We start from the raw sequence: 19,034 nt of genomic DNA on the forward strand, positions 1-19,034 counted from the left end.
GCTGGGCCTAATATAGTGTATAAGAGGTCATACAAGAAGTTTTGTTGTGATTCATATGTTGATGATGTAAAGAATATTTGCTGGTCTGTGGTGTGTAATCAGCAGCAACCAGACGCTGCACTTGATCCCTTTATGAAACTACTTATTTCAGTTACTAAGAAGCACGCACCCATTAAGAAAATGACTGTAAAAACGGTTCAATCCCCTTGGATTGATGAGGAATTGAAAAATTATATGGTTGAGAGGAGTGAGGAAAAAGGTATGGCAATTAAGTCTGGCAAACATACTGCAAATTAAGAAATCATGTGACTAAACAAAATGAAAAGAAAAAGAAACTACAATATGAAACAAAGATCAATTATATAAAGAATGATAGTAAAAAGCTTTGCGACACCTTAAATTAAATTTAGGGGAAAAAAGCCAACTCGGCTCCTTCATTCATTGAATCAGATGGGTCATTAATAACAAAGCCCACTGATATTGCAAACCACTTTGATGACTTTTCATTGGCAAGATAAGCAATCTTAGGGATGACATGCCAGCAACAAACGCTGACACTACACATCTACACCAAATTATGGAAGACATTAATTGTACTTTTGAATTCCGTAAAGTCAGTGTGGAAGAGGTGAGAAAATTATTGTTGTCTATCAACAATGACAAGCCATCGGGGTCGGACAATCTGAATGGAAAATTACTGAGGATATTATCAGATGATATTGCCACTCCTATTTGCCACATCTTCAATTTAAGCCTACTTGAGAGCGTGTGACCTCAGGTCAGGAGGGAAGTCATTCTGATACAAAGAATAATAAAGCCCCCTTTACTGGCTAAAATAGCCGACAAACCAGCCTGTTACCAACCCTTAGTAAACTTCTGGAAGAAATGGTGTTTGACCAGATACAATGCTATTCCACAGTAAACAAATTGACAACAGAATTTCAGCATGGACACTCAACAAGCAAAGCACTTACACAAATGACTGATGATTGGCTGAGAGAAATTTATGATAAAAAGATTGTGGGGTCTGTTTTGTTAGACTTCAGTGCAGCTTTTGACATTATTGATCATAGTCTGCTGCTGGAAAAACTTGTGTGTCATGACTTTACACCCCCTGCTATAATGTGGATAAAGAGTTACTTGTCTAACATAACAAAGGGGGTGTTCTTTAATTGAAGCCTATCAAATATAATCCAGTTAGAATCAAGATTTCCCCAGGGTAGCTGTTTAGGTCCCTTGTATTTTTCCATTTTTACTAACGACATGCCACTGACTTTGAGTAAAGCCAGAGTGTCTATGTATGTGGATAACTCAACACTATACACGTCAGCTACTACAGCGACAGAAATGACTGCAAAACTCAACAAAGAGCTGCAGTTTGTTTCAGAGTTTTATTTTTTTATTTCACCTTTATTTAACCAGGTAGGCTAGTTGAGAACAAGTTCTCATTTGCAACTGCGACCTGGCCAAGATAAAGCATAGCAGTGTGAACAGACAACACAGAGTTACACATGGAGTAAACCATTAACAAGTCAATAACACAGTAGAAAAAAAAGGGGAGTCTATATACAATGTGTGCAAAAGGCATGAGGAGGTAGGCGAATAATTACAATTTTGCAGATTAACACTGGAGTGATAAATGATCAGATGATCATGTACAGGTAGAGATATTGGTGTGCAAAAGAGCAGAAAAGTAAATAAATAAAAACTGTGGGGATGAGGTAGGTGAAAATGGGTGGGCTATTTACCAATAGATTATGTACAGCTGCAGCGATCGGTTAGCTGCTTAGATAGCTGATGTTTGAAGTTGGTGAGGGAGATAAAAGTCTCCAACTTCAGCGATTTTTGCAATTCGTTCCAGTCACAGGCAGCAGAGTACTGGAGTGGGAGTGTCAGCAGAGTGGGTGGCAAGGAATAAGTTATCCCTAAATATTTGTTTTAACTAAAATAATTGTATTTGGAACAAAACACTCACTAAACCCTAAACCTCAACTAAATCCTGTAATAAATCATGTGGAAATTGAGCAAGTTGAGATGACTAAACTGCTTGGAGAAACCCTAGATTGTAAACTGTCATGGTCAGAACATATTGATGCAGTAGTAGCTAAGATGGGGAGAAGTCTGTCTATAATAAAGCGATGCTCTGCCTTCTTAACAACATTTAACAACAAGGCAGGTCCTACAGGCCCTAGTTTTGTCGCACCTTGACTACTGTTCAGTCGTGTGGTCAGGTGCCACAATAAAGGACTTAGGAAAATTGCAATTGACTCAGAACAGGGTAGCACAGCTGGTCCTTGGATGTACACAGAGAGCTAATATTAATAATGTGCATGGCTGAAAGTGGAGGAGAGATTTACTTCATCACTTATTTTATTTGTGAGAGGTATTGACATGTTGAATTCACCGAGCTGTCTGTCTAAATTACTGGCACACAGCTCGGACACACATACATACCCCACAAGACATGCCACAAGAGGCCCCTTCACAGTCCCCAAGTCCAGAACCGACTATGGGAGGCACACAGTACTACATAGAGCCATGACTACATGGGATTCTATTCCACATCAAGTAACTGACGCAAGCAGTAAAATTTTATTTAAAAAAACAGATAAAAAAAACTTATAGAACAGCGGGGACTGTGAAGCAACACAAACATTCGCACACACACGATAACATACACATGGATTTAGTACTGTATATATGTGGTAGTGGTGGAGTAGGGGCCTGAGGGCACACAGTGTGTTGTGAATGTATGGTAATGTTTTAAAAATTATAGAAACTGCCTTAATTTTGCTGGACCACAAGAAGAGTAGCTGCTGCTTTGTCAGCAGCTAATGGGGATCCATAATAAATACAAATCAAGCTTCACCATCTGGCAGTGCAGTGGACAAATCTGGGTTTGGTAGATGCCAGGAAATTGCTACCTGTCCCAATGCATAGTGTTAACTAAAAAGTTTGGTGGGGCTGTTTTTCATGGCTCGGGCTTGGCCCGAGGGAAATCTTAATGCTCCAGCCTACAATGACATTCTGGACAATTCTGTACTTCCAACTTTGTGGCAACAGTTTGGGGAAGGCCCTTTTCTGTTTCAGCATGACAATGTCCCTGTGCACAAAGCGAGCTCCATACAGAACTTGTTTGTTGAGATTGGTGTGGAAGAGCATAACTGGCTTGCACAATCGAACAACCCCATCGAACACCTTTGGGATGAATTGGAACGCTGATTGCAAACCAGGCCTAATCGTCAAAAATCATTGCTCACTAATGCTCATGGCTGAATGGAAGCAAGTCCCCAGAGCAATGTTCCAACATCTAGTGGATATGGAATGCCGTTTGGGTCTTTGCGTGTCAAAAAGATACACGTTAAATAACACTATTTGACATGTCTAATAACACTATGTAAACTATATGCAAATATTGGCCAATCACTATATGAAAAACATTCATCATCACCAACAAACGACTAAGTCATGTCGAACCTTGAAAACATGAGAGACTGCTTTTTAAATTTAGCCAGCCAAGTGCAACCACCTTTGAACCACCCGATCTTCCTCGGGTGGTTGTAAAGGTAGGATTAATTCTGGTAGGTTAGGTAATACCTGGCAAAAGTCAACATTTAACCGGTACAACTACCTAGTAACGTTAGCGTGCTAATGATTGCAACAGCTACCGTGGGGTGCGTGAGTATGGGCGGCATCGATTATGCTGAGTGTCATTATTGTAACTTGTATAACGTTTTCACATGTCAAATTTCAATCGTTCAGGAGACGGAATAATGCTGGAGTCCAAAGGCGTGCAAACCGGGAGAAGCAAGCTGATAACTGAGGGTATGCCTGATCGCTGACCCTACCATCCGGCAGCTGAACAGGATATGTACATTTTCCCTATATCCATGTAGTACATGAGGACACAGTGTGAGTGCGATGCACAGTGCGAGCTTTGTAAGTAAGCTAGGTGTGAATCTATCTTGTGATTAAACATAGACTTATTGTAGGTTATTTTACTGATTTAAAGATCATGGACTATTTCCCTGTTTTATATTAGGATACGTTTTTATTAGATTTAAATCATGTTTCCATATCTCAGTATCTTTAGAGTATCCATTGAGGTAAATCAAAGTATCAGTATACCAATTCAACCACACCAACTCTGTCATCCATTGTCTTGGCAACAATCTGGGGGAATGTTGAGCATGCAGGTGGCCTTGGAGCAGTAAGTCAACTCTGTCATAAATCTGTGAAGTACTTGTCATTACCTCCTCTAACATAAGTATTTTTAATCAGTCCCCCCTAAGTCAATACACATCACTATATTGTCATTAACACATATTTTAAATATACATACTGTCTCTAAACCATAACACGTTTAAATATTGTCTCAACTCTCTTGGGCTACTCGAAGCATTGGGGAACCACCCGGACAGCTTCCGAGCACTTTTTGTGGACTCCATAAAGCCTCCCACTGCCAGGGACCTGTTTAAAGTAACCTATTCCATACCTGGCGGCAACCGGTGGTGTTTGGAGAACGACACCATCTGCCACTGGTTCAACTGGCTGGCTGAGATGCAAGGTAAAATAGTAAATTGTGATTTAAATATGTATTTTAAATGTTTTACTGTGTACTCCTCAGACAGAGAATGTCCTCCTCTAACAGTGGCGATGGTGTTGGAGTTTTCTACTGGGGCAATGGTGGTGCCACCCCTGGGGTTTGAGGACACCCTGACCATCGAATTCCTCCACACAGCGCGAGGGCATCTCGCTGGGCAGCAGAAGCATCCCAGAGGCAAACACGTGTGCTGTGACACTAAGGCTCCCTCTTCATAGCACCTTCCCCTTTAGGGAATTCATGACCTCCGGTATTGTGAATTCCCCACATTTCGGTGTTGCATAAAAACATTTTTACGATACATAATTGTATTTAGTAGCACTAAATTAGTATCAATTGAGTGTTGGAAAATGTAACTGCACATCAACATTTAAGCATTTATCTACTTACATCTGTTTTGTTTGTACAGTGCATTCGGAATGTATTCAGACCCCTTGACTTTTTCCACATTTTATTACATTACAGCCTTTTTCAAAAAGGTTTTGTTTTTTTAGAAACACTTTACTGACACTTCAATAATAACCAATATCCTTTGCTGATGTTGACTGAAGTACTGCTGTCATATTACAGCCAACTCATCCAAATCTGATCATTTGATGTCCTACATTAAGAACAAATTAACTTCAGCCATTATCATTTAATTAGAACTACATGAAATAAGGCTTCCCATCCACTGCATTAAGTGACAGCTCCACTTCTGGTACTTTAGCTACAAACTAGCTTTAAAAAATGTATCTACAGCAGTAACTAGTTAACGTTTTATAGATTCCATAATTAACGTTAGATTATGAACAATTAACTTTAGCTAGCTATCTTGAGTTCAGTTAAATATCAATGGCAGACAGATCTAACGTTAGCTAGCTAGGTACCGTTAGTGTTACATTATGTCGTTACTTTTTTTGCAGCTGTTACACCCCTCACCACCTAATGTTAGATAACAGGAGCCAGGTGCGAGATAACGCTATCGAGCGTGAGCGCATGGATGTTCTTCACAGCAACAGTTACATCTATCAACTGAAGCGTTTAGGGGGCTGGGACCAGCTTCTGCGCCAACAATCAACAATAGGCTGGGTGAGTCTAAACCACGCCCAGTCTCTACTCTGACAGGCCGGCTCGGAAGCAGGAACCACTGTCATCAGGGTATATTATAATATCTTTATCAGGAACAAGTCAGTTCTCTGTTTTGCCCTGCGAGGTGGGACAGAGAGCCCGTATATACGAAAATTGCATTTACCACTTATTGCTTAGCTAATAAAAAATACATAGTATACAATCGGTGACTCATTGTCATATTTATCCTGATACCAGATTCGAATTGACGCAACTCTAACAATAGCTAGCTAACATTAAGTTAACGTTACCTGGCTATTGATGGTTGAAGTCAATCTCTTCTGTCCGTGAGCAGCAGTCTGGTGCAATCAGAGATGGTAGATTTACAATTTTCGATAAATTGGGCTGCCGTTGTTAACTAGCTAGCTAATTTTACCTCGGAAGAACAGAAGTTGAGTGAACGTCTTTCATCAGTACCTGAGACTTGGGCGGAGTCTAAACGACCTTTATCCAAATGTGATCATTAATAAAAAATATATATATTTAAAAAATGTGATCATAAGTGACAATCGATGACTCATAACATACATATCGGCGAATCGTTGTGACATATGAAATACGAGTGAGACTGCAATCAATGTGTAACAACTACGTACAAAATTAATGAACGTGTTAAATGATTGTGTGACGTGGAGTCATATTCAGGTCCTGACTGGTAAAGAAGCTTATTTGACGTGTATCTTTTTGACACGCAAAGACCCAAACGGCGTTCCATGAGTGGAAAGCCTTCCCAGAAGAGTGGAGGCTGTGATAGCAGCAAAGGGGGGGACCAACTCCATATTAATGCCCATGATTTTGGAATGAGATGTTCAATGATGTCCAACATACTGTAATGAAACAGCAGGGAGCAGGTCTCGAACCCTCGACCTTCGAGCCCCGGCGCGCTAACAACTGTGCCGCAAAAAACCCAGGGTCTTTACACTACTACCTCCAAAGAGCGTCCTCGCGCTAGCTTGATACTCTACGTTTTACAGGAACGCGCTCACCGGCCAAGCACACGCACTGTCGTGGATGCAAGGTCGGATCATTTCTGAAACCAATGTAATGAAACAGCAGGGAGCAGGTCTCGAACCTTCGAGCCCGAGGTCCGGCGCGCTATCGACTGAGCAGAAAAAGCATGCTTGTGCGGCACGAGTCGATTTCCGCGCCAGGATCGTTACAATACTTTAGGTCATTGGATTGTTTACAGACACTCACAGATTGTCATGTGTTGGGTGGGAAGTCACAATCTCTGGAAGTCACCCTCAGAGTTTAGTCAGCAACACGTGACAACGGAGGGCGCTCTGAGCGAGCTGGGATTGAAATAGGGAGTCGGACTCCATTTAGCTTGGGAACCAGTCAGACCAGATATGGCAGCCAACAGGGTCGGAAGGACGCACGCAGATGAAGTCCACTCGTCAGATTTGGGAACGTCTCCGGAACACGGAGGCAACCTTCAGAAGAGACAAGCTCGAGTTACTGTGAAATACAACAGAAAAGAGCTACAGAGGCGACTAGACGTGGAGAAATGGATAGACGACTGTTTGAACGAGCTGTACTTGGGCAAGGTAAATGCCGTCGTACCCTCTTGGACCATTACAAGGGCCACACAAAAGCCCCGTAAATACCTGTGTCCTGTACTTTTCCGCATTCCGATTGTGCCCACACTTTTATTAAACGGTCTAGACAATTAAAATACACTGATCGGATTATGCTTGAAGAAGCACTCAAACATACTTGATCTAGCTGATCTATCTATTTTTGTAGGGTCAATTTATATTTAAATTACTTTTAGTTTTGCTTAACAAGTGCTTTGAGATTATGTCTAATGAAATGCGGTATAAACGTTTTTAATAATGAATTATTATTATTAGTATTTTTAGATCTTCCGGAAAACATCCGGAGGTACTCGGCACACATTATCTGGATATCAAACAGATCTGGATGGTCAAACCATTTACTCATACTCATAACGGCCTCAGGTAGCACCATTAAATTATGGCATCAGTAATTGTCCTAAAATAAATACATTCATATTATTGTGAAAGAATATCTGTTAAATAAATTGCATACAGGGAGACACTAGCTAATCCGGTCACAATGTGGATGGGTAAGAGAGACTTTTTAATACAATGGGTAGACGTGACATACCTTGATCAGATACTAATTGGATCATATCGATCAGATCATAAAACTCGCATGTTAGCGCAAAGTGTAAACAAGGCTAAAGTGTTGTGCATGTGCTCAGGCAGTAGGTTTCAGATAGTAAAGAGATTTTAGGTATATGGCAAGTTCTTAACTTTTTAATCAGGCAATACTATCTGAAAGTTTCCCTTCCTTTAAGAATGAGAACTTTGCTCTTTCACCTTTGCCTGAATCAATAGAATTGGGGAAAAGGCTTAACTTTAAGAAAAAAAAGAGGCTTAAGCTTTGAGTTGGATATTCATGTAGAAAAGGCCTGTTAAGACACTGTACATGATACATGGATCTTAACATTACAGATGAACACTCCTGTGAGACACAATGTAGAATATATACTGTAGTGTATATCAACACAATAACTTGCACTCTGTCGAAATTACAGAGGCATTTCTAAACCAACTCTTTTGCGTAGTCCTCCTTAACAGGGCTAAACAGACTTCCGTGTGCTATGAGATCTATATAAAATATGTATACAATATGGATGTTATGAGAGTGCACAGTGTCCATTAAAGGACTGGAGAAGGTTAGAGGTGCACTGTGGACTTAGGCTCCATCTGAAAATGGCACCCTATTCCCTATATAGTGCACTACTTTTGACCAGGGCTCTATGGGTAAGTGCACTAGGGAATAACGTGCCATTCCGGATGTAGCCTAAGTCTTCAGCCACTGCAGAGACATGGTGGCTGGGGAATGCTAACTCACTGCCTTACATGGCCACTTGGAAAAAGGGAATGGAACAAGAATGAAGGATGAGAAACAGGAAGGAAGATGTGCATAGATGGGAGAGTACTCCAGGGCCCAGGGTGGGGCTAATGGGTGACGTGTGCATAGATGGGAGAGTACTCCAGGGCCCAGGGTGGGGCTAATGGGTGACGTGTGCATAGATGGGAGAGTACTCCAGGGCCCAGGGTGGGGCTAATGGGTGACGTGTGCATAGATGGGAGAGTACTCCAGGGCCCAGGGTGGGGCTAATGGGTGACGTGTGCATAGATGGGAGAGTACTCCAGGGCCCAGGGTGGGGCTAATGGGTGACCTGTGCATAGATGGGAGAGTACTCCAGGGCCCAGGGTGGGGCTAATGGGTGACGTGTGCATAGATGGGAGAGTACTCCAGGGCCCAGGGTGGGGCTAATGGGTGACGTGTGCATAGATGGGAGAGTACTCCAGGGCCCAGGATGGGGCTAATGGGTGATGGGGTTAATAATCCCTGAGGGGGGTAAACATACTGCAGCTGGCTATGTGACATCACTAGCTAGATGTTCTGCTCTCCTGGGAAGTTTGGGAACACATACTGCTTCCAGTTCTTGTCGGCATCTGAAATGACACCCTAGTCTGTATGTAGTGCACGCCTTTTGACCAGAGCCCTATGGTCAAAAGTAGTGCACTATGTAAGGAATTTTGGATACACCCTTTGTAACAATACTGTGTGTGTGCCAGTGTACAGCAGGAGACTCACCCCTATAGGGCGACAAATGCACCATGGTGGCCTGTGCCAGATCTCAGCTGAGCATTTGATCAGTAGATCAATAACCGTCACCAACAACAGGGGAACCAGTCTGATCATTTTAGGAACTGTCTTTAAAATCCAACCCCCCAGAAGTTGAATGTGTGCCAGGCAGGCAGTGTGATTCTTCAGGGGACAGAGAGAGGAGACTGATCTTCTATTGGTCTGTAGCTCGGTTCTGACTTGCCAGGCAACTGATCCAGTTGGATACATGGCCAGTGTTGTTATTATCCAACCATAAGCCCTCTGAATGAATCCTGTCAACTGTTCCATTTGGAAATGACATGTAGTAGGACTCAAAGCTCAACTTAATACATACAGACATAACTCAAACTTTTGCATATGTCATGTATTGAGATTTGCACAAGCTTTTCCACTCTAATAATATACAGTATACGTGTGTGTTTTTAATGTGTTTGTGTTTTGCAGGAGGAAGACATGCCAGACGAGGTAAACATTGATGACCTGATAGATCTACCTAGCAATGAGGAGCGAGTGAAAAAGTTACAGGTAGGCCCCGCCCACTCAAAATTGTTCTGAACATGTACTCAGACCAACCTGACTTTGCCACAGAATTTAAAATTTTGATACAATGATTTCTCTTCTCTAAACTCTGTTCATCATCAGGAGATCCTTCAGACATGCAGCAACAACACTGAGGTATGTTTTACCATCATTTATAATGATATGGAAGAATGATGCATATTAAGTCATACATTTTTATTTAGTCTCTGTACACACACACACACACACACACACACACACTGTATTGGCCTCCAATAGGAGGCAGCGGTGTCTGACACCTTCCATTGTCACGCCACATGCCCTACAATGGCCGTCTGTCCTGGCCTTCTCTCGCTCTTCTCTCCTCCCTCTCCTTTCTCTTCTCTTTCCCTCTGTTCCCTGCTACAGGACCTCTTTTGACAAAGAACAGGGCCCACTGTGGCTTGCTTAGGCACACACACACACACACACACACACACACACACACACACACACACACACACACACACACACACACACACACACACACACACACACGGAGGCTGGTGGGAGGAGCTATAGGAGGACGGGCTCATTGTAATGCCTGGAATGGAATAGAGGGAATGGTATTAAACACATCAAACATATGGAAACCACATGATTGACTCTGTTCCTTTATGCCATTTACAATGAGCATATCCTCCTATAACTCCTTCCATCAGCCTCCACTGAGACACACACACACACACACACATGTTGGACACATGTTGGTTTCAAATCAGTATCACAAAAGATTGAAGAACCATAAGTGCCGGTTTCCTAGTCACGGATTAAGCCAAAATGTCCCAATGAACATGCATTTTAGTCTAGGACTGGGCTTAAATCCAGGTGTTCTAGAGACCAAACCTAGAGCGACTGGGGTTGGTTGAGGCTTCAGAGTCCTCCATTTTCAGTCTCCCCCTCTTATTTCTGTCTATGTAGTATCTAATGTGAAGGGGAAAAATACAAAAACATCAGCTATATGATGCTACTGTGTGTCCCTCCCTGCCAGACCTTCATCGGTGAGCTGTTGGTCAAGCTGGAAGGCCTTCACAAGCAGGAGAAGCTGGCTACAGAGGGCATCGAACACCCCTCCCTTTGCAACCACCCCCAGCACCGCCATGAGCCGTACCACTTCAACGACCCCCACTGCCCCCGCACCCACACCCATACCCACCAGACCCTCTGACCTCACTACACAGCTGACCTCTGACTAGGGGTGTAAAATTCTTTCCCAAAATTACCTGGTTTTCCATAAATTCCTGTTGGAATATTTCTGGAATCAGGAGGGAATAAGCAGGGAGGAAATCCTCCAACTGTTCCTGGTAATCTTCCAATTGGGATTGCTGAAAAAGCTGGGAATTTGGGGAACGTTTCTGGAATTTTGTTTCCCAGCAACCCCATTTCATCCATTCCCCCCTCCCCCAAAACACACCCTCGGACCACCCTCGGACTCTATTCACACACTGATCTTAACATGTCACATGAACAACATCTGTTGCCATGTTGTCCAGGCACTTGGGATCACATCCCACTGGGCCCACTTTGTCATTTCAACATGGAGAATTGGGTATTTGCTAGATATGTGGATCAATGAGCTTTCAAACAATTTTGAAAAAGACAGCCAAAAGTTTGAATTCCCATCTAAAAGCACAACCAAATGTATTTAGTTAAGTTTATTTGTCACCTTCCTTTTTAACAATTTAAAAGCACAACAAAGCTAAAATAGTTTATTTATAAAACAACTTAATGTGTTATTGTGCTTCATTTAATAGCACAACCAAATGACCTGAATTCCAGTTGATTACATTAAAGTACATGGTGCAAGTGATCAATGCCGTTTGAGATTCTGTGCAGATTATTATAGTAATTGTCGAGATTGTCTATTTTTAGTTGAATCCTGGGCTGAATTTAAATAATAGCTCTTGATCACTTCCCAAATGCTATACAGGCCTAAATAGCCCCATTGATGGTATATGATTGATAAAGTATGGTTACATATTTGCATGTTGCGCAAATCCATTTTTCTGGACACCGGATGAAGTAGGCCTAAATATTTATTTTTCATTTTTTTGAAGAGATACTTTATTTTGGCAATGAGGCCTTTTTATCTACAGTACTTCCTCAGAGTCAGATGAACTTGCGGATACCATTTTTATGTCTCTGCAGGCAGTTTGAAGGTAGTTAGCAACTTCCTTCATGATAGCCACGAGTTCATCTGACTCTGGGTAAGTACTGTAGATAAAATCCCAAAGTATCACTTTAAGACATTCCAGGACTGGACTTGTCCAGAGTAGATAAATAACTTTTTCATCTTTCTATTTGTAAAATACTAAAGACAATTTCGGTCCATTTTTCCAAAGAAAATGTTATCTAGAATAAAAAACATAAAAGCTGTAGACTGATCAACTCTAGTACTGTAGGAGGTGCTGTCCAGCCTATTGTTTTTTTCTTATAGTGGATATTACATTGAAGATCTGTTGTTGTTTCAAAGGTACAAATTCAACATATTTTATTCAAGGTTTCTCTATGTTGAAATCCTGTGGTTGAAATGTTACCCTCGAAAGAAATGCTATGTTTTTTCCACATAGATTCCACTTCACAATACGTTAACAAATTACATTGAAACAATGTTGATTTAAGCAGTTTGTGCCCAGTGGGATATCGATTAGGTCACTTCTGAGTAATGTATGTCTGAGTTGCATCCACCAAGTAAAGTCATTCTTGAGTACTTAATTATTTATTGTTGTCAGCACAAGAAATGAGGATGGGATGAGATGTACAGTTGAAGTCGGAAGTTTGCATACATTTAGGTTGGAGTCATTAAAACTTGTTTTTCAACCACTCCACAGATTTCTTGTTAAGAAACTATAAGAAACGTTTTGGCAAGTCGGTTAGGACATCTACGTTGTGCATGACACAAGTATTTTTTCCAACAACTGTTTACAGACGTGTTATTTCACTTAAAATTCACTGTATCACAATTCCAGTGGGTCAGAAGTTTACATACACTAAGTTGACTGTGCCTTTAAACAGCTTAGAACATTCCAGAAAATTATGTCATGGCTTTAGAAGCTTCTGGTAGGCTAATTGACATAATTTGAGTCAATTGGAGGTGTACCTGTGGATGTATTTCAAGGTCTACCTTCAAACTCTGCCTCTTTGATGTGCAAACAATAGTACGCAAGTATAAACACTGACCACGCAGCCGTCATACCACTCAGGAAGGAGATGCGTTCTGTCTCCTAGAGATGAACGTACTTTGGTGTGAAAAGTGCAAATCAATCCCAGAACAACAACAAAGGACCTTGTGAAGCTGCTGTAAGAAACTTGGTACAAAAGTATCTATATCCACAGTAAAACGAGTCCTATATTAACATAACCTGAAAGGCTGCTCAGCAAGGAAGAAGCCACTGCTCCAAAACCGCCTTAAAAAAGGCAGACTACAGTTTGCAACTACACATGGAGACTAAGATCGTACTTTTTGGAGAAATGTCCTGATGGTCTAATGAAACAAAAATAGAACTGTTTGACGATAATGTCCTTTGTTATGTTTGGAGGAAAAAGGGGGAGGTTTGCAAGCCGAAGACACCATCCCAACCGTGAAGCATGGGGTTGGCAATATCATGTTGTGGGGGTGCTTTGCTGCAGGAGTGACTGGTGCACTTCACAAAATAGATGGCATCACGAGGAAGTGAAATTATGTGGATATATTGAAGCAAAATCTCAAGACAGTTAAATCTTGGTCGCAAATGGGTCTTCCAAATGGACAATGACCCCAAGCATACTTCCAAAGTTGTGGCAAGTGGCTTAAGGACAACAAAGTCAAGGTATTGGAGTGGCCATCACAAAGCCCTGACCTCAATCCCATAGAAAATTTGTGGGCAGAACTGAAAAAGCATGTGCGAGCAAGGAGGCCTACAAATCTGACTCCGTTACACCAGCTCTGTCAGGAGGAATGGGCCAAAATTCACCCAACTTATTGTGGGAAGCTTGTGGAAGGCTACCCATAACGTTTGAGCCAAATTAAACAATTTAAAGGTAATGCTACCAAATACTAATTGAGTGTATGTAAACTTCTGACCCACTGGGAAAGTGATGAAAGAAATAAAAGCTGAAATAAATAATTATCTCCACTATTATTCTGTCATTTCACATTCTTAAAATAAAGTGGTGATCCTAACTGACCTAAAACAGGGAATTTGTACTAGGATTAACTGTCAGGAATTGTGGAAAACTGAGTTTAAATGTATTTGGCTAAGGTGTACGTAAACTTCAGACTTCAACTGTATCTCTGAGAAGCCCTGGCTTAATGGCTCACCAAGCCCGTAGGGGGCCAGAGAGGCAGAGAAAAACATTCATCAGCTTTATTTTTTTACCACAGGAGGCTGCTCTCAATGTTCAAAATACACCAGAGAGCATCATTTTGCCACAAAGGATCAATAGTTTCTTTAAAAAAATAACAACAACAGTTATATCACAAGCACATATAGGTAACTGCCAGAATACAAGGAAATATCAACATAAAGTGTCTTATTAATAGGTTGTTGGGCCACCACGAGCTGCCAGAACAGCTTCAATGCACCTTTTCAAAATACAATAGTTTGGAAAGCAAATAACGACTGCTGAAAAGAAAACACATTCTTTGGAACCAATATACTTTTTTCCCCTAAACTCCCTTTTTGAGAGAACAGCAGCACTGTTTTTCGAAGTAGCTCATCTTGAGATATTGCTTCCTATGAGTGCATCGGCCATCACCCGTGAGTAACCTGTGGAGTCATCTTCATCATTGGGTGAGTCACTTTACCACTGGAAGGTTTATTTAGTCGCCGACTGCAGTGGTGTAAAGTACTTAAGTCGTTTTTGGAGGTATCTGTACTTTACTATTTATATTTTTTTACTGCTTTTACTTTACTACATTCCCAAAGAAAATTATGTACTTTTTACTCCATAAATTTCCCCTGATACCTAAAAGTACTCGTTACATTTCGAATGCTTAGCTAGACAGGAAAATGGTCCTATTCACGCACTTATCTTTGGTCTTCCTCTGATCAGGAAGACTCACTAAACAAACATGCTTTGTTTATAAATGATGTCTGAGTGTACCCCATGCTATCCACAAATGTATAAAAACAAGAAAAGTATGCCATCTGGTTTGCTTTATATACTTTTGATACTGAAGTATATTTTAGCAATTACATTTACTTTTGATACTTAAATATATGTATAACCAAATACTTTAAAACTTTTACTCAAGTAGTATTACTGACTTTCACTTTTACTTTAGTCATTTTCTGTTAAGGTATCTTTACTTTTACTCAAGTATTAAAATTGGGTACATTTTCCGACACTGACCTACTGCAGCCTATTAAAAACTAATATTAATATATTCGTTTTTATATATACATACACAGTACCAGTCAAAGGTTTGGACACACCTACTCATTCAAGGGGTTTAATATTTATTTTGACTATTTTCTAATTTGTAGAATAATAGTGAAGACATCAAAACTATGAAATAACACATGGAATTGCGTAGTAGTCAAACAAGTGTTTAACAAATCAAAGTATATTTTAGTTTCTTCAAAGTAGCCACCCTTTGCCATGATGACAGCTTTGGACACTTGGCATTCTCTCAATCAGCTTCACCTGGAATGCTTTTCCAACAGTCTTGAGAAAGAGTTTCCACATATGCTGAGCACTTGTTGGCTGCTTTTCCTTCACTCTGTGGTCCAACTCATCTTATACCATCTCAATTGGGTTGAGGTTGGGTGATTGTGGAGGCCAGGTCATTCGATGCAGAACTCAATCACTCTCCTTGGTCAAATACCCCTTACACAGCCTGGAGGTGTGTTTTGGGTCATTGTCCTGTTGAAAAACAATTGATAGTCCCACTAAGTGCAAACCAGATGGGATGGCGTATCGCTGCAGAATTCTGTGGTAGCCACCTACTCTGCGTCTCACAAAGACAGGGCGGTTGGAACCAGAAATCTCAAATTTGCACCCGTCAGACCAAAGGACAGATATCCACTGGTCTAATGTCCATTGCTGGTGTTTCTTGGCCAAAGCAAGTCTCTTCTTCTTATTGGTGTCCTTTGGTAGTAGTTTTTTGTAGCAATTTGACCATGATTTCATGCCGTCTCCTCGGAACAGTTGATGTTGAGATGTGTTTGTTACTCTGAAGCTTTTATTCGGTCTGCAATTTCTGAGGCTTGTAACTCTAATGAACCTCTGCAGCAGAGGTAACTCTGGTTATTCCTTTCATGCGGCGGTCTAAATGAGAGCCAGTTTCATCATAGCGCTTGAAGTTTTCCGTATTGATTGACCTTCATGTCTTAAAGTACCTTTTAAGGATCGGACCCTTTAAAAAAAAAAAGTCAAATATGACACACCCAAATCTAACTGCCTGTAGCTCAGAACCTGAAGCAGGGATATGCATATTCTTGATACCATTTGAATGGAAACACTTTGAAGTTTGTGGAAATGTGAATTTAAAAAAAAATTACAATTTTATTTTACCTTTATTTAACTAGGCAAGTCAGTTAAGAACAAATTCTTATTTTCAATGACTGCCTCGGAACAGCGGGTTAACTGCCTGTTCAGGGGCAGAACGACAGATTTGTACCTTGTCAGCTCGGGGGGTTTGAGTCCAACACTCTAACCACTAGGTTACCCTGCCGTAGGAGGATATAAAACATTAGATCTGGTAAAAGATAATACAAAGGAAAAAACATATTTATTGTGTTTTTTTTCTCATCATCTTTGAAACGCAAGAGAAAGGCCATAATGTACTATTCTAGGTTAGGTGCAATTTTGATTTTGTGTACTTGCAAAGCAGTGTACTTGCAAAGTTTGATTCAATGAACCATTACATTTCTGTTCAAAATGTATCAAGACTGCCCAAATGTGCCTAATTGTTTTATTAATACATTTATGTTCATAACTGGGGCGGCAGGGTAGCCTAGTGGTTAGAGCGTTGGACTAGTAACCGGAAGGTTGCCTAGTTCAAACCCCCGAGCTGACAAGGTACAAATCTGTCGTTCTGCCCCGGAACAGGCAGTTAACCCACTGTTCCTAGGCCATCATTGAAAATAAGAATTTTCTAGGAAGAGTCTTGGTGGTTCTAAACTTCTTCCATTTAAGAATGATGGAGGCCACTGTGTTCTTGGGGATCTTCAATGCTGCAGACCTTTTTTGGTACCCTTCCCCAGATCTGTGCCTCAACACAATCCAGTCTCTGAGCTCTACGGACAATTCCTTTGACCTCATGGCTTGGTTTTTGCTCTGACATGCACTGTCAACAATGGGACCTTATATTGACAGGTGTTTGCCTTTTCCAAATCATGTCCAATCAGTTGAATTTACCACAGGTGGACTCCAATCAAGTTGTAGAAACATCTCAAGGATGATCAATGGAAACAGGATGCACCTGAGCTCAATTTCTAGTCTCATAGCAAACTATCTGAATACTTGTGTAAACATGGTATTTCTGTTTTTTATACATTGCAACATTTCTAAAAATATGTTTTCTCTTTGTCATTATGGGGTATTGTGTGTAGATTGCTGAGGGAGACAAAAAACATTTAATCAATTTTAGAATAAGGCTGTAATGTAACAAAATGTGAAAAAAGGTCTGAATACTTTTCGAAGGCACTTTTTATCCTCCTAATATTTTACAATCTGTGTGTCGCTTCATTGGCCTAGACTATTGTTTGAATTCAAGACCAGATCATTTTAATTGATCTCAGTTTGTCAGTGTCAGAGTAGCCACTCATTTTGGTTATTTGTGTGGTATTAAACAATATTCTACTAATGTAATGTCTCTGCAATTGGATTCTGGACATCCTGATGTGCCACACCCAGCCGGTGAGGGTTGGCAACAACACATCTGCCATGCTGACCCTGAACAAAGGGGCCCCTCAGGGATGTGTGCGTTGTCCCCTCCTGTACTCATACATACTTACACTAACACCCCAACACACACTACATATGCCCACACACATAACATGAGCACACATTCATACTGATAAGACGCACACAAACACACACCACATATGCTGCTGCTACTGTCTATTATCTATCTTGTTTCCTAGTCACTTTACCCCTACAGATATGTACATACTAGCTACCTCCCCCGGGGCCAATGATTTCTTAATCCAGCCCTGTCTCTGAGGTATCCCTCTCAGAGTAACACTGATTATTCCTGTAACCTAGCTACTATAATTCTAACAGTTTTGAGTTTGTTTACCTGTTCCTTGTTTTTTGCCTAAATATTATGCAGTGAATATACACAAGTCAACTACAGTGAGATGAATTGTCATCAAATACCTTCATTAATGTATTTAGTGTTTAACTGTTTGTCCTCTTGGTTTGCACTGCCAACTTTATTTTTGAGTGATTTTAAAATGTATAAAAAATAGAAATAAATAAAATATGTAAATCGCTATAGGACCTGTGTTGTTGATGTTGTTATTCACAAAGGTTCACAAAAGTTTTGAGAATGACACAAATGAATTTCCACAAAGTTTCCTGCTTCAGTGTCTTTAGATATTTTTGTCAGATGTTACTATGGAATACTGAAGTATAATTACAAGCATTTCAAGGCTTTTATTGACAATTACATGAAGTTCATGCAAAGAGTCAATATTTGCAGTGTTGACCCTTCTTTTTTAAGACCTCTGCAATCCACCCTGGCATGCTGTCAATTAACTTCTGGGTCACATCCTGACTGATGGCAGCCCATTCTTGCATAATCAATGCTTGGAGTTTGTCAGAATTTGTGGGTGTTTGTTTGTTTGTCCACCCGCCTCTTGAGGATTGACCTCAATGGGATTAAGGTCTGGGGAGTTTCCTGGCCATGAACCCAAAATATCAATGTTTTGTTCCCCAAGCCACTTAGTTATCACTTTTGCCTTATGGCAAGGTGCTCCATCATGCTGGAAAAGGCATTGTTCGTCACCAAACTGTTCCTGGATGGTTGAGAGAAGTTGCTCTCGGAGGATGCGTTGGTACCATTCTTTATTCATGGCTCTGTTCTTCGGCAAAGTTGTGAGTGAGCCCACTCCCTTGGCTGAGAAGCAACCCCACACATGAATGGTCTCAGGATGCTTCACTG

At 40.9% G+C, this 19,034-nt stretch overlaps 2 protein-coding genes across 2 annotated transcripts in view; one reads left to right on the plus strand and one right to left on the minus strand.

Moving 5' to 3' along the window:
- The window catches only part of adad2 (adenosine deaminase domain containing 2), a 40,654-nt gene extending 34,546 nt beyond the window's left edge, over positions 1-6,108 (minus strand). The window contains exon 1 of the mRNA XM_035779941.2: positions 5,965-6,108. The gene's annotated coding sequence lies outside the window, so the exon portion shown is untranslated. The remainder of the gene's footprint in view (positions 1-5,964) is intronic.
- Positions 6,109-6,436: 328 nt separating this feature from the next.
- On the plus strand, positions 6,437-12,764 carry LOC118389933 (protein phosphatase 1 regulatory subunit 14A-like). The gene is made up of 4 exons (XM_052529749.1): positions 6,437-7,260; positions 9,827-9,907; positions 10,025-10,057; positions 10,932-12,764. Exons 1-4 carry the CDS (start codon positions 7,063-7,065, stop codon positions 11,106-11,108), a joined length of 489 nt encoding a protein of 162 aa, XP_052385709.1. The 5' UTR covers positions 6,437-7,062; the 3' UTR covers positions 11,109-12,764.
- Positions 12,765-19,034: the final 6,270 nt, after the last annotated feature.

This window comes from Oncorhynchus keta, chromosome 11, assembly GCF_023373465.1.
Source record: "Oncorhynchus keta strain PuntledgeMale-10-30-2019 chromosome 11, Oket_V2, whole genome shotgun sequence".
NCBI lineage: Eukaryota > Metazoa > Chordata > Actinopteri > Salmoniformes > Salmonidae > Oncorhynchus > Oncorhynchus keta.

Bases quoted from the DNA above. Each gene is read 5' to 3' on its own strand.
- LOC118389933 (XM_052529749.1), top strand. From the start codon at position 7,063: ATGGCAGCCAACAGGGTCGGAAGGACGCACGCAGATGAAGTCCACTCG. The intron at 9,908-10,024 runs GTAGGCCCCGCC...GTTCATCATCAG, and splicing joins AGCGAGTGAAAAAGTTACAG to GAGATCCTTCAGACATGCAG. The intron at 10,058-10,931 runs GTATGTTTTACC...CCTCCCTGCCAG, and splicing joins CATGCAGCAACAACACTGAG to ACCTTCATCGGTGAGCTGTT.